The sequence below is a fragment of the Lepus europaeus genome, chromosome 9 (genome assembly GCF_033115175.1).
Source record: "Lepus europaeus isolate LE1 chromosome 9, mLepTim1.pri, whole genome shotgun sequence".
NCBI classification, from domain to species: domain Eukaryota; kingdom Metazoa; phylum Chordata; class Mammalia; order Lagomorpha; family Leporidae; genus Lepus; species Lepus europaeus.
The window spans coordinates 60607786-60624559 of NC_084835.1; the positions used below are offsets into that span (position 1 = coordinate 60607786).

General features: G+C 43.9%; 1 protein-coding gene across 2 annotated transcripts in view; it reads right to left on the minus strand.

Annotated features, from left to right (window-relative positions):
• PTPRM (protein tyrosine phosphatase receptor type M) overlaps positions 1-16774 on the minus strand; it is an 884602-nt gene that overhangs the window by 508735 nt on the left and 359093 nt on the right. For both annotated transcript variants that reach the window (XM_062201377.1, XM_062201376.1), the window contains exon 5: positions 1540-1655. In XM_062201377.1, the coding sequence (XP_062057361.1) occupies positions 1540-1655 (116 nt within the window). The remainder of the gene's footprint in view (positions 1-1539; positions 1656-16774) is intronic.

The following is a 16774-nucleotide window of genomic DNA, read 5'->3' on the forward strand; positions in this document are numbered from 1 at the left end:
TAATAAAAAATGTCTGTCTCATCATCAATGACCACGATAGTCAATCTTGATGGACTTTAATATCAAACAACCTCTAACTGAGAAAATAATTCTCTATCCCTAACATCAAGAATTTGAAACAACTGGAATGCTAGATACGAAGGAAAAATAAATAAGTTGAATACTGAAGACAGATTTCATGTGCTGCAAAAGGCTCTTAAAGCAGCTTTTTAGAGACAGGGGAGAAAATAAAGATGAATTTGGAACAGATGATTTGTGTCCTCTGCAAACACCCCTCCTTCCTGGCTAGGGAAGTGTCCACCAGGGGCAGGCTATGAGAAAAGGCAGAGGCGTGGGGAAGAAGAGGGAGCTGCTCCACAAGGAAGACCCAGAGCCTCCAGAGGGAGCCTCCTCTCTGGGTACACTCCCACCTGACAACCCACTGTTGACGCATCCCCCACCTTCCCCAGAGACAGAGGGACAGAAACAACCATTTATCTAAACCCTGATCATTAAAGGGGAGAAAGGATTTAAAAGTCACACAGAGTGTACACAAATGTAACACGTCACGGTGGTTACTACACTGCCAGAGGAGACGCGTGACAGGAGGTAGAGAGGTGATGGGGACAGAGGAAAAGATGGAGGCCAACGGGTAATGGCACAGGGACAGCCGGCACAAGGGCTGCACCGCGGAGCTCAGGAGCAAACTCAACAGAGGATTCTGTAAAACAGCACACAACTAAACAGAGCGGGGGATAGGGCTCAGCACTGGTCCAGATGAGGAATGAGCAGCCTGCAGATTAATGCTAAAGGGAAAGAATGAAACTGGAGAGCGCTACAGGCAGGGAAGTACAAAAGCTAGAGCCTAAAAGGGGTTGGTTGCAATCTTGGTAGCAGGGACAAGTCAGTTAAATCCACTCCTCTGTCGCACCCCAGATACTGAGAATATAGCCATGCAGCTATCTGCCACGAAAAATACAACTGGTGGAATGAGATGTACAAGTCATCCAAATCATAATTATACACATACACACAAAAATCACGTTTTTAAATGCTCCAAGTAAAAGACATATTATTAATTTCTAAGTTTAGGATCACAGCTTAGACATTCAAATCACAAAAAGGTCTATAAAGTGATTGTGTGTGTGTGTGTAAGAGAGAGAGAGAGAGAGGGAGGTGGAGAGGGAGGGGGAGGGAGAGAGGGATAGAGGGAGAGAGAGAGAGAAAGATTGATTTTTTAGATTTTTCTTCAAAGGGACAGCAGTGGAAAGGTGCATTCTATGTACTTTCATATGCTACCCTAAAAGTAATTTGACATTTAGATCTACCAAACAAGATGGCTAAGCAAAAGCAAAGGGAAAAAATAGATAAGACACTCCATAAAGGTATGTAAAGAAAAATAATGAGCTGATCTGGACCTTCAGCGATCTGAACCCTTGCTCATAAAGAAGGAAAGCCCCACAGTAGGGCCCTAAGACTGCCTCCCTTGCCCAGGTCTCCCCGCCCCGGCCCAGGTGAACACACTCTTCCCACTGGACAGCTGAAGATGAGTGACAGTACCTGTAGCCACAGCCTGTCGCCGGCCACGGTCCTGCCGATGGCGCTGCACTGGAAGGTGGCAAACTGGCCGGCGTTCACCTCCACGTTCTGAATCCGCAGGAAGTGAGGAGTTCTGGCTACATGAAGAAAAAGAAGTCAAGAAATTAAAGTGGAGCTCAGTAACGAACACGTGTCTTTTTTATCTGTATGCAGTTCGGGGCTTTACATTTTGCTCGCCTTAGGGAGAAAATAATGTTTTTGCTTATAAGAGCTTTAAAGATTTCACTAAAATTATGAAAGATATCATGGAAGGTTTCAGTGTGCTTTGTAAAGGAATAAAAAAACCAAGCAGTGTGGGATCGAACCAAACAGAAAGAAGATATTTTATTGTTCCTGCTGTGCAAATTATCATAGCTCAGCAGTCTTCTTGTAATAACAGATCTGTATTAATAAAGATTATAGTGAACCTAATTGATGTTTTGAACAAAAACATATTAGATATTTATACTAGCAACATGAAAAGAACAGTAAGAAGTTAAATGATGTTGTCAAGGAAAATTTCTAACCCAAGCACAGAGCTGTGCACAGCATATATTTTAATATAACTAATTGGCATGGAATATTGTGTAATATTTTCCAGCTCCCCAAAATACTAGCCTTACAGACGCATACCCTGAGAAATGATCTTGGCAATGCCATAGTATGGCAATTCTTACTGCTAAATAGCAATTCCAAATGCTAAATAGCACTGTCTCATAATGTAAAACGAAGCATAATTCTGCTTGATCTGAGAAGCAGAGACTGCATCACATTTAAAACAGGTGTCCAGGAACTGGCCTTAAGTATCACGCAATTTCAATTATCCCAAGGATAGGGTGAGAGTAGCAGGGGCTACTGGTGGGGGCAGTGGGCAGGAGAAGAGGATGGCGGTGGGGGAGACAGAGAAACCTGGGTAGTAACCAGGATAAATGTGTGATGTCTTGCTTTCTTTTCCACATGTTCAATGTGTCTTAAGGCTGTGTCCAGACACTTTGAAAGATCAGTCCCAATGCTGGATACCCAAAGATTATAACCTTGCAGTCACAGTATCATGAGCAGAACATAATTAGGAATGAAAGTGGGTTATCACCAAAGAACAAAGAAAAATAAATTTTAATATCACTAACACATGGCAAAACCCCATTACTAATTTGAAGGCCACTAATAATTCAGACAGAGTATTCATTTTAGCAAGAAAAATATTCCAAATGACTTTTACCGAACAGCATAACTCTGGATCCTTGTTTCTTAATATATTAATGCACAGCTCTAACAAGTCTATTTTTCACTGTCTTAATCAAATTACTCTGTTCAAAAAAACAAAATTGTAAGGTTTTTAAAAGTTTCTTTGTGAAAAGTCCCTAATACAAATTTATTTTCTACTTTTTGGTACTGAAAAATGTAAAGATCTAGTGATTTTAGAAAATAGGGGAAGAAAAAGTACCATTTTTTGAGTTCTTAAGTACGGCTGACTTTCCCACTAACTGTTCACAAACTTCCAAGTGGTGAGAACTTTCTCCATCTCACTGATGGGAGCACTTGCCGGCACTTGCTTAGTAAGGAGTAAAAGCAAAATGTCAATGGGGCTATTCAGTGTCAAAGCCCACAGGGAGCCACACTGCCTCTCCCAGCCCTTCTGCCAGCCCTGACTTCCCTGGTGCTCTCCATGCCCCTTGAAGAAGCTCCCCTGTCTTCCTGCTGGGATTCTAGCTCCTTTCAAGGCCCTCCTCGAAACTCCTTCCACTTGTCTAGACTCTCTCAACTTTGTTGTACCTTCTATTAGCACAACAGCAATGGCACTGGATGCAACGGCACTTGAGGATAATGCCTCACTGAGCAGACACCTGGTATCATCGTCAAATTTTTTAAGAATTTATTTATTTATTTGAGAGGCAGAGTTACAGAGAGACAGAGACAGAGATCTTCCTTCTGCTGGTTCACCACCCCAAATGGCTGCAATGGCTGGAGCTGGGTGGATCCAAAGCCAGGAGTCAGGAGCTTCTTGGGCGCCACCCACGTGGTTGCAGAGGCCCAAGCAATAGAGCCATCTTCCACCGCCTTCCCAATGCATTAGCAGAGAGCTGGATTGGAAGATGAGCAGCCGGGACATGAACTGGCGCCCATCTGGGCTGCCAGCATTGCGGGGGGAGGCTTAAGCCTACTATGCCACAGCACCAGTCTCCATCATCAAATTTAATTCATATTACTTAGAGTTAACACAGACACACACACACACACACACACATACACACACGCAATCTTTAAAAACCATGGACTTGAAATAGCAACTTCTATAGAATTCTACTCCCCCAGCCTTTCAGCATGCCTCAGACACCAGTGAAAAAAGTTTTACTATAAAAAATTTTACAACAATTACTATCCTGGATTCACCTACATCAGAAGTGCCAACACTAATGGAAATAAGTAAGAATCTTGAGATCTGATTAAATTAATAATACTGAAGTCAAAAAGCTGTTTCCTTATGAAGGAAACTGAAGCAAAACTGAGTATTCCTTTCCTTCTAATCAAACACTAAGTGCATAGATCCACATTGCTACGTACGTCATGAACTGGAAGCTTTTTCAAATTATCCCCCCTATAAGGATTCTAAGCCTCCTACCCAGAGTCACATGACATCGGCCCACACTGGGCACGCACCATCAGAAACAGGAACAACGACCACAGGGAATCTCCTCTATTTGCTGAGTTCCCTGCACAGTGGTAGATTTGAGATCCTTCACAGGGATTCTAAAGTACCTGGGCAGAGTGGATGAGGCTCACTGTACCCTTTAGAGACAGACAGACACACATACACACGCCTGCACACCTTTCCCTGCCACGCCAACCCAACGATGGCTGTATCCACCTGCTGCCGGGCCCCCGAGCCGTCAAGTCCCTGCTTCACGGCATCCTCCAGTCACTCCTCACCTCCAGCAGAAGGCTTCAGCCTCCTACGGAAACTGCTCTCCTCAGATCGCTGACAAAACCCAGCCGGCCCTACAGCGTTCTTCCTTCCTCCCAGCAGCACACGCTGCATTTGACTAGCCTGACGTTTTGTACAAATGCTCGCAATTCTCCTTTCGAAGTCTTCTTCCTGCAGACCTGCCTCTGTTCACTCCGTCGACGTGTCCGGGAGCAAGCGCATGGGCCTTTCACTGTGAGGGCTCCACGGGGCCTCCAGGAAGAGGCCTTCTGCCCCCACAAATGCAGAAACCAAGAGTGCACTCTTCACTCCCCCCGCCATAGCCTCAACTCTCTCACTAAAAGAATAACACCCACCTAATACTTCAGAGGTTCTCAGGAGAAGGGTCACGCTGCAGCCAGCCAGAGGAGGCTCTGTAGGGTCCGGAGCTTTGAAGACACTTCGGTCAGCAATCTGCCTTCCCCAGGGCACAGGAGCCACAGGCCCTCCAAGGCCACCCCAAAACCGGGAACCCCAAGTTACTGCTGCAGTCACAGCCAGATACAAGCCAGGTGCGGCCAGAGGGTGACACACACAGTGGGGAATTGTTGTCACTTGGATATCGCTCTGCTACAAGGCAGACCCTTCGATGGGAGGAAGGAAAATCAGCAGAGGGGAAGGATAGAGCAACTGCGGATGGCAGCTGGCTTCTGATTTTAAGATTAGGACGACTGTGAGCTACCAAGGCCGGGCCTATACTTCCGAGGGTGAGCGCAGGTTCTCTATCCCTCCTGCTGACAGAGCAGGGTAGGAGCTGGCTAGGGAGGGGGCCAACTGCAGAGGCAGAATTTGCAGTCAGAGATAAGGGGTGGGTGGGTAGGGGTTCACCAACTGTTGCCTGCTCTCAGGGGCTTCATTCACATCTAAGTGAGGGCCTCTGCTGCCTGTTCCCCCACTGGGAAGTGCTCCCTGGGACCCCTGCTGTCCTTTTCCCCAGCAATCTTTGGGTTTGGAGGGCTGCATCTTCCACACCGTCTTTGGGGTGGCCTTTTGCATCCACAGTTTAGTCCCTGAAAGGCCATGTTTGTGTCACACTTCCATAAGGTATTCTGAAGCCAGGATGGACTTTCGGGCTGCTTTGTGTGGAAGGTGCCTCTTGGGCTGGAAGTTCTACCTCCTGGCCTTGGCATCAGAACCTCCTGCCTCTCTGACCCCACTCCTCTTGCAAAACCCCTCAGTGCATGGAGCCCCCCTCGAATGACACACTCCTTCAGCAGGGCGCTGGCTCCATCCACGATCTTTCTTGGTTGCCTGCCTTTGCTAAGGAGAACTTCAGCGGCTCCATCCCACAAACGAATCTCTCCAGCTGGCCCCTCTGAAACCTTTCCCTGTCCACTGCAGCCCTTAACTTCCTTAGAGTCTCTGGAAAATGAGGTTCCCCAGGCCCCTACCTCTGAGACACAGAGATCTCCAAAAAGCCAACACTTGACACTGAAAAAAAAAAAACCAAACGGCTAATTTGAAACATAAGTTAGTCTATTGCCTCCTGAGGCTGCCATAAGGGTACCTCCAAAAGGTTGTGCAAAGTGGAATTTGGGGTTGGGCACTGTGATGCAGCAAGCTAATCTATTACCTGGGCTGCCTCCCAACCCCATTTCATAACACAGTACCAGCTCAAGTCCCCACTCCTCTGCTTCCAGTGCAGCTTCCTGCTAATGCATCCCAGAATGGATCAGGTGCTGGGGCCCCTGCCACCCTCATGGGAGGCATGGATGGAGTTCCAGGCTCCTGGCCCTTTTACTGTGAAGAAACATACCGCTAGAAGTTGTGAGAAGATAACGTTCACAAAATTTTCCAATTGCCTACAGAATGGTGGTGTGTGAAGACCATTCACAATTGTCTGCTTCCTCATTTTCTTTGTGAAATAAAATTACTAACAGCTGAAAAAGTATATGTATGTGGAAATACTACAAAGAACGAACGAAAGAAACTCCAAATGAAGATATGCAAGGAAAGAAGGGTGTGTTTTGTTAAAAGAGAAAGACAGTAAGTTTGTCCTATACTAGACTGATCGGTTGTTCAAAACAAGAAAGGTGGAAGAAATTTGGGCTAGATCAACAGCTGAATGGACATGGAAAGTTATAAGAGGTTTGCAGATGTGAGGTTGCATGGCTAAGATTTGAATGGAATCATTCATAAAGTTCTTTCAAAACAAGCTTAAAATATTAGTACAGGAATACAAAATGAGTGTGGTTGCCTCTCTGATTTTACATTGAAACAACAAATTTTCCTCCATTATCAGTCTACTCTCAATAGTAAGCAATTGGAAAAGGATTTTTTGTACCTCTCCCATAGTCACCTAGAAGTAACAGATGCTGCCTCTTCCCAGATTAAGTTCCTGGGTTGTCTTGAGTTTTTTAGAAAACTGAATCCTCTTAATATTAAAATTAATAAAGATAAGGGTATATTTTCTTTTTTTTTCCTTTACTCATGTTACTTCTATTTCCGTTTAAAATCTCTTATTGTCACTTTGGTCCAATGGATAACTCAGTATCTTTTCATTGTGACTTGTGACCTCATTAAATCAAATATTCAAACCTTTTCACATTTTCAACAACTTTCAGTATCCCACCATCCTAGAATCAAATGCTAAACAAAGTCTTGACCTCAAACTGATAATCTACAGAAGCCCCTGAAAAAAAAAATCTCAAATGATTTTTGTTCACCTTGTAAAAAGAGATTTAAAATAACAAAATAGTACTAACCAGATATATTTCACATGTTGAACTGCATGAAAAAAAAAAACATTAGGAAATAAGAAGTAAGAAATGCCAGCTTCCTGCATTATTTTTGCGAGCTAAGTGTTACTAATATAAATACTTCAGAAATTCTATAAAATGTCTGGAAATCGCCAGTGCTCTTATTGTCCACATGTCCTCATGCTACTTTGCCTGAGAGTAGACATGTTATTCATGTCAACTTCTGGGTACTATTTGAACTGTTGCATACCAAAGAAACAAACAGATCTCCTCATCAAACTGCAGTGCTATTATAATGAACTCTCAGCAGGTATTTAATCACAGCCATTTTAAGTCTGTGGTTAACAGTAACCACAGATGGTTACTATTTTAACTAGTATTTTCTGAAGGCTCCTGAAATCGGCTGCGAGTCACAGTGCTCATCTTAGGAAAAGGTGACCTGCTGTAATTAACACACAATTATTCTTAGGTGTTTAAATTTTAACTGAAAAGTGATCCTTGTTAAATATAAGAGTGGGAATAAGAGAGGGAGGAGATGTACAATTGGGGACATGCTCAATCAGACTTGCCCCAAATGGTGGAGTTAGAAATGTGCCAGGGGATTCCAATACAATCCCTTCAAAATTGCATGTACCAATGCCAGCTCACTAGTCCAAGTGATCAATTTCAGTTCACAATTGATGGCTCTGATAGGTCTAAGAGTCAAAGGGATCACATAAACAAGACTAGTGTCTGGGAATATTAACTGATAGAATCAAAAAGGGAGAGAACAATCCATCATGGGAAGTGGGATACACAGCAGACTCATAGAATGGCAGATGTCCTAAATAGCACTCTGGCCTCAGAATCAGCCCTTAAGGCATTCAGATCTGGCTCAAGAGCCCATGAGAGTATTTTAGGCAGGGACAGCCCAAGACACTCTGGAAAAAAAAAAAAAAAAGAAGAAGACCTAAATGAAAGATCTCTGCAAGTGAGATCCCAGTGGAAAGAGCAGGGCCATCAAAGAAGGAGGTACCTTTCTCTGAAGGGAGGAGAGAACTTCCACTTTGACTATGACCCTGTTGGAATAAGATAGAAGTTGGCGAACTCAAAAGGCTTCCATAGCCTTGGCAGCTCATGACTAGAGCCTAGGGAGATTACTGATGCCATAAATAAGAGTGTCAAATTGTTAAGTCAACAACAGGAGTCACTGTGTACTTACTTCTCATGTGGGATCTGTCCTTAATGTGTTGTCCAATGTGAAGTAATGCTATAACTAGTATTGAAACAGTATTTTACACTTTGTGTTTCTGTGTGGGTGCAAACTGATGCAATCTTTACTTAATATATACTAAATCGATCTTCTGTATATAAAGATAATTGAAAATGAATCTTGATGTGAATGGAATGGGAGAGGGAGAGGGAGATGGGAGGGGTGCAAGTGGGAGGGAAATTATGGGGGGGGGGAGCCATTGTAATCCATAAACGGTACTTTGGAAATTTATATTTACTAAATAAAAAAATAAATTTTAAATTTACAAAATAGAAAAAAAAGCCAAAAAAAAAAAAAAAAGGGTGACCTGCCTCAGAGACCCATAAGGGAACCGGGCCAGGCACTCTGGAGAACAGGCTTTGTACAGCGTTGGTGACTTTGAGATGGTGTCACTGGACTAAGCAAGGACTTCCATGCCACTAGTAGAAAAAACTGGATTGGGTCATCAAACTGTTAAGCCAAGGTGAGGCATAACAAGAATAAACCATCTGAGACCGAATGAACTAATAAAGAATGGTTATCATTTTTATAGGTTTTTTTGTTTGAAATATTGGTTATTTTATATTCCATTTTCAGAATTCAAAGAACCTTTTTCTCTTAAACTAACTATAACTCATATTTAGTACAATTATGCTTTCTTAAACAGAAATGAAGCATTGATTTTTTTCCCTACCTGATGCCTTGAAAATTTCGGAAACTCCTGTTGAGTATTCTTATTTTTAGGAGAATATAATTATTTATACAGATTCAACAAGAATCTACCCTTGTAACAGGACATAGCTGGACACATGGCTTACAGAGACAGGAATGTCGTGTCTGAGATTGATGCACACAGAATCATATGTGACCAGTGGAAAGGAACTTGACCGAGTTTAAGCAGCCAATGATTACAAAGTCCTCTGGGAAAGATGGGCCTGATACCTGTGTTCCAGAGTTGCTAGCATTAGAGGTGAACATGCAAGGTTACTTTCTGGCAGGCCCGGAAACCTTGGGATATTTGGAGGACCCCAAAGAGAGGAGAATTCGTCAATCGTACAGATTCTGCAGGGGAAGCCTGGTGTTCTTGGCTTGGCTTCCTAGATCTGGGAGGCTTTTCAAGTCCAATGTAGGATTCCTTATCAAAAAAAAAAAGTCCAACTCTCATCAGACTAGACTTACTTTATGAGCAAGAGTACTTTGATTATCTTTGATCAAAACTGAAGTGACTTCAGAGAAAACTGTAACCCACCACGTGGGCTAGCAGGTTCCAGTGTTGTTCATTGTCACTGAGCTATTTTTCACCTCTCTGATATCTGGATCTTGCTGTTTTGTGCATTTTGTCCTAATTATTCTCCCACCCTTGTGAGCTGGCATCACTGAGAACTAAAACTGCTGTTTCCCAAACATCAACTTTCCCTACAAGGTGGAGTTGGAAGACTTGACATAACCATTACCTCTATCTATAAATGAGCTTCAATCCCAACATTTAGAAATCTCAACTAATTGCACTTGGGACTCAGAAGCTGTGTTTGCAGTCTGCTCTTCCCCCTAATCTTTGTTTCCCTTCTGTTTCCTTGTTCCAATCTAAATTCTTCTCTGCTTATGCAGATTTCTTAGCTTGCAACTTTTGAAAATATTTATTTATTCATTATTTAAGAGGCAGAGAGACAGAAATGGAGAGACAGAGAAGAAATTTCCCAATCCTCTACTTCATTTCCCAAACGCCCACAAAGGTCAGGGCTGGTCTGGGCTGAAGCTGGAAACTGGAAACTCAATCCAGGTCTCCCATGTTGGTGACAGAGACCCAACAACTGGAGCCACCATCTGCTGCCTCCCAGGTTGCACATTAGCAGGAAACTGGAGTCCAGAGCCAGAGCTGGGACTGGAACCCAGCATTCCACTGTGGGAAGTTGTGTCTTAACTGCAAGCCTCAGTGCCCACACCACTCCAACCTCAATGTCTCTCCCCAGCTATGACCTTGCTTCTTTTCAGGAGGAAACCACTGAAGCAGCTTCAGCTGGGAGAAATGTAGGGATCCACTCCAACCCCAGGGTTGGGATAAAGGTTATGTTCAAGTGCAAACATTTGAGCTAAAGAGGATGCACAAAGAAATCTTCTCTACACTTCCACTGTTTGGCTCCCCAAAAATACAGCTTCCATTAACCCCCTTCTGAGGGAGGTTCCTGCCAATTCAGTTGCCATGGAGACGCACTGCCCACCATTAGCATTAAAAGCCCAACAGAATCTTCCACATTTCCATTAAAGGCCTAAATCATTTTGCTTGTTCAGTTTGGTGTATAAGCCTTTATCTCGGGTTAGCGGGTGACTTTCCCTCACTGGGAGCTCCTGGTGCACAAGTGGAAACAAACCTTGTCTTTGCTCCCTTGAATCTCTCTCTCCTCGGGTGACTTGCAGCTCCCAGCGTATTTAGCCCCAAGTCAGAAGAGGCTAAGTTTCCTTCCAAGAAGCTGTCACTAAGATGCCTGCCAGCCCATGGCACATCTGCTGGCATCCTGCCCCTTTCTCTGCTAGGCTCGGAGGAGACTGCACACTCGGGAAGGCAGGAGAGCTGCCCTCTCCTATGTCTCTCCCAGCCTCTTCACCAGCAGTTCCTCCTGCTTCAGGTCACTCAGACAGGCTGGGTCTCTAACACAGGTGATCCAGTGTCTAGCCAACTTGGGTTAAAGGGGTGTTGGGGCTGCTATTCTGCAGTGTCACTTGCTTGGTTATACCTGGGCTAGTTCTGAGCTCTTGCCTAAAGGATTGATTAACATTCTGAGTATGATCCCAGTATGCAAGTTAAACTACTAAAAAATCAACAAGTCTCTCCTAAAAATCCAGTGGAAAATCTCTGTGTGCTACTTACCGACCTTGGCTTCTTACCACCATCCCACCTGCGACTCTTTCTTCTCTCTCCTTCTGAGTCTAACATTTCTTTTCCCCCTTCCTGATCCTCTATGTTTGCTTCCTCCACTTCCTCCTCTTTCTCCTCTTCCTCCCACTCCTCCTTCTCTCCCTATCCTCTGTAACATCCCCCAAGCAGCCAAGAACGTCAAAAACACCTCTTGCTTTTCTTCCACGGTGCAGTTGAGTTCTCGAGCCAAAGAAGCCATCCCAGTGTGAGTCGGCATCCATGTCTCCTCCACAAAGCAGAAAAGCAGGGGAGGCTTTGCTGTGCTCTAAGGATCTTCCCTCTGCTGCTGTAACTGCTAGAAAGAGGCCTGCATCTCTTCAACGGGCTTTCAGAGTAACACATGGGGAACGGTACAATGCATCCAGCTTGGAATTTCATGAACAACCTTCTGACTGAGTAAAATCATTTACAGAAAGCAGATTTCAAATATTAATTATTTATATTATATTAATTAAAAATTAAGCCCTCTCCTTATCCAGTATTTTGCAAATTATTTTGGAAGATAGGTGGCCTGACTACCTAAACTGTTTTCTTCCCATTCTTTTTAAAAAATATTTTATTTATTTATTTTATTTATTTATTTGAAAGGCAGGGATAAAGAGAAGGAGAGGGACAGGGAGAGAAGGAAAGAGGAGAGAGAAAGAGAGGGAGAGAGAAAGGTCTTCTATCTGCTGGTTCACTCCCCTAATGGCTACAACAGCTGGGGCTGGGCCAGGCCAAAGCTAGGAGCCAGAACTCTCCTCCAGGTCTCCCATTTGGGTGTAGGGACTCAAGCACCGGGGCCATCTTCTGCTGCTTTTCCAGGCACATTAGCAGGGAGCTGCATCAGAAGTGGAGCAGCCGGGACTCGAACTGGCGCCCATATGGGATGCCAACACTGCAGGCAGAAGCTTAACCCACTATACCACAGTGCCAGCCCCTGCATTCTTTCTGTATTTAAAATCATACTCTATTTATGAATGGCCTGAAAAATAATTTCTCTTTCCTCAGGCTTAGTAGCCTCCTGAAACAATTTACCTAGACTGCTTTCATTTGTATATAATTAATATGACTAATATATTAAAAGATATTCAAGATAGCTGAAATCACTTCTTTTTCCTGGAATTTGTGATTTAAATGTTTTTTATATTTAAGAATATTTTAATAAGAAACAATAAATACAAACATTTTATTTCTAAGAAGCAACTTTTGAAGTATCCATGTATTTATGCACACTTTGTTACGGGTAACTTTTTTTTTTAATTTTTTTTTTTAATTTTTGACAGGAAGAATGGACAGTGAGAGAGAGAGACAGAGAGAAAGGTCTTCCTTTTGCCGTTGGTTCACCCTCCAATGGCTGTTGCGGCCGGCGCACCGTGCTGATCCGAAGCCAGGAGCCAGGTGCTTCTCCTGGTCTCCCATGGGGTGCAGGGCCCAAGCACTTGGGCCATCCTCCACTGCCTTCCCGGGCCATAGCAGAGAGCTGGCCTGGAAGAGGGGCAACCGGGGACAGGATCGGTGCCCCGACTGGGACTAGAACCCGGTGTGCCTGCGCCGCAAGGCGGAGGATTAGCCTGTGGAGCCACGGCACCGGCCACGGGTAACTTTTTTTAAGTTTTTATTTTTGAGAGAGAGCTTCTATCTCTAAATACCTGTGATGGCCAGGGCTGGGCCAGGCTGAAGCCAGGAGCTGAGAATATAATCTAAGTCTCCCACATGCGTGGTAGGAGCTCAAGTCATCACTATGATTCCCAATGTCTGCAGGGACAGACAGCTGGAATTAAGACCAAGAACCAGAACCAGGTTATCAACTCCAGGAACTCCAATATGGACACAAGCATCTTAACCACTAGGCCAAATGCCTATCCGTTAATGGAGAGCTATTGTAACCTGTTGAGAAGATACCTAGCATTCTGATCTAACCTTAGGCCTCTTGAGGGAGGCTGAGAAACTGAGCTTTGATTCATGGAGGCTCACCATGAGCCCAGGAATGTTCACATAGATTCTCTCTTTGCATTAGGCAAGGAAGCAGATGGAACACCAAATCCTGAGACCAGCTGAAAATGGGTTGAGGAGAGAGGGCAGGAGGCCTAGATAAAGGTTAAAAAAATCCCATTGAATTAAAAAAGACAGCTTGGAGCACCAGGCACAATACTCCCTCCTGTGGATTTAGAATGCCCGTATTTTATTCATGGGTTGCTCTGGGCAACCTCTCCCAGCTCCTGGCTTTACACAGAACTCTCAGTACAATCCTTTGCCATTTCAGAAAATTTACAACTTCTAATGTGGCCTATAAATGTCTTTCTGCCTTTTTGTGGCCATCATGTGTTTTTTAAAATTTAACAAAGTTTTGTCAGCATTTTCCCTTATTAAATGTTTGTCTAAAATAATCTGACACAGAGTAGGTATTGGGATGCAGTGCATTAAGCTGCCACTTGGGATACCCACACCCCATGCAGGAACGCCTGCCTGGAGTCCTGGCTACCCTGCACTTCCAAACCAGCTTCTGCTAACACACTCAGGAGGCAATGGATTATGCCCCAATACTTGGGTTCCTGCCACCTACGTGGGAGACCCAGAGGCAGCTCCTAGCTCCTGGCTTTGGCCTGGACTAGCACTGGCTGTTGCAGGTACATGGAGAGTGACTCAGTGAATGAAAGATCTCTCCCTTGCCCTGGTGTGTCTCCCTCTCTGTCAGTCTGCTTTTCGAATTAAAAAAAAAAATGACAATCAGCTTCCTATATATCATTGGATCCCAATCTGGGGTAATCTAATCCACTATGGGACCACTGACAAGGTCTAGAGATAGTTTTGGTTGTCACAGTGGGTGTGGTTATAGGGCTGCTGGTATTTAGTGGGCAGAGGCCAGGGATAGTTCTAACATCTTAAAATATTCAGGATAGCCCCCACAGAAAATAATTATCCAGCCAAAAATATCAATAGAGTCAAGGCTGAGAAATTCTGATATGCATCATGTGGATGCACAAGTTTACTGAAACACCTCCTACTACTGACCACTTGGGTTTCTTTCCATTACACATAATGCCAAGAGAACAGTTTTCATAACTTAAATCTTTGTGTACATTTTCTCCCTTAGGTTAATTTTTTGGAAATTAAATTTCTAAGATACACAATACAAATTTTTAAAAAGACTTTTGATACAATTATCAATCTGCTTTCCAAAAAGTGTGTAACAATTTCCATTGCTTCCAGCAGGGTGTAAAACTACTTCTTCAACAACACTAAGTATTAATTTCCCTAATCTCTCTTGAGAAACTTAGGAAATGCATGCACTCTGCTCCGTCAGCTAACTAACTACTACTAATAAAATATTGGTTAACTCGGGCCGGCGCCGCGGCTCAATAGGCTAATCCTCCGCCTTGTGGAGCCAGCACACTGGGTTCTAGTCCCGGTCGGGGCACCGATCCTGTCCCAGTTGCCCCTGTTCCAGGCCAGCTCTCTGCTGTGGCCAGGGAGTGCATTGGAGGATGCCCCAAGTGCTTGGGCTCTACACCCCATGGGAGACCAGGATAAACACCTGGCTCCTGCCATCGGATCAGTGCGGTGCGCCGGCCGCAGCGCGCCAACCGCGGCGGCCATTGGAGGGTGAACCAACAGCAAAGGAAGACCTTTCTCTCTGTCTCTCTCTCTCACTGTCCACTCTGCCTGTCAAAATATATATATATATATATATATATATAGATATAGATATATATTGGTTAACTCTGCCAACAGTCTATTCATCCAGAATAAATTCCAAATTAGAAGACTATGTTCTTAAGGACCTTCTTCCCAGCAATTATGACCTAAATCTGAGAGAAAGACTTGATAGGTGAAACTCACTCTACATTATGCCACTTGGGGAGCTGTCTCGGAGGACATAACCTAAATGCTTCCTCTGGGCTCCAAAGAAAGGACTGTATAACATTCAATCATCTTTTACTCTCATTCTTACTGAATACCTACAGCACACACTGCAAGTTAATACCTTTCCTTTAGAGTTGTTCTGATTCTCCAAGTGGCTTTCTCAAACACTGGTATCACTTGCACAGTGAGGTTAAGGATCTAAGGAATTCATACCTCTTCAAATCATATTTTGGGAGTATCCTCCCTTGGAACCCATTGATTGCCTTTGGCCTAGGAAGCAGTGGTGCTTGGTTAACAAAAGGACTACCATAAAATAAAATAGTCAGGCTAAAACAATAAAGCCACATCTCAAATGTAAACCAGAGGAAGACACAGAAACCTACTAAGCATAAACTTTTTTTTTTTTTTTTTTTTTGACAGGCAGAGTGGACAGTGAGAGAGAAAGAGAAAGGGAGAAAGGTCTTCCTTTGCCATTGGTTCACCTTCCAATGGCCACCGCATCGCGCTGATCCGAAGCCAGGAGCCAGGTGCTTCTCCTGGTCTCCCATGGGGTGCAGGGCCCAAGCACTTGGGCCATCCTCCACTGCACTCCTGGGGCCACAGCAGAGAGCTGGACTGGAAGAGGGGCAACTGGGACAGAATCGGGCGCCCCGATCGGGACTAGAACCCGGTGTGCCGGCACCGCAGGCAGAGGATTAGCCTAGAGAGCCACGGCGCCAGCCTTCAGACTTGTTTCTTGTAATAACATGAAAGTAAAACTTTCTGGAAATGGTGTAGATTTTCTTGACAAACATTAACAGCTTACATAATTGTAGGACGTTTTCTTCCTGTCTAGGGTGGTAAATTCTAGAATGATTTTTGGTCAGCAAGCCACTCAGATTTCAACACATTGGTGTTCAGCTATCAATACTCAACCCCTCTACTAATTCTGAATACATGCGAAATTTCCTATACCTTAGCCTTAGTGGATTTTTAAAGCAAGATTTTTTAAAAATTACTTATGGAGTGGTATAGAGATTAAGTAAGATGACTCAGACACGCAGTCTGTGTGTCTGGTATTTAGTCCTCAAAAATGCTCCTTACTACACAAAATAACTCATCTATCACTGGAAACTGGAAAGGAGCCCGTGAAATACAACTCTATAGCCAGAAAAGTTGAGATCCCATGCTGAGCTGGGTGCTATGAACCTTGCCAAACTGCTTTAATTGTAACACCAGCTAGAGCAGGCACCTTGAGAATGGAAATTTTCAATCTATCTTATATTCAAAGAGAAGCATTCTCCCCCCTCTCTCTCTCACTCTCCAAATTTATAGGCCCATTTGTCTCCTGGATACCCTTTCAAAATGCTATGCCAGCTTTCTTCTAAAATCCACAGGAGTTCTAAAACCTCACTATCTTCCATGAATAACAAATGGGCTTTTGGTGCAATTTTTCTAGTCTCTCATCTCGGCCACATTCTGTTGCTTCTCACAAGAAAGAATTTTTGGTAAATTACTGATTTCAAATCAATCTTGGATCCCAAAGTTAGAAGACACAAAACCCTTTGTCCATATTTCATTATTGG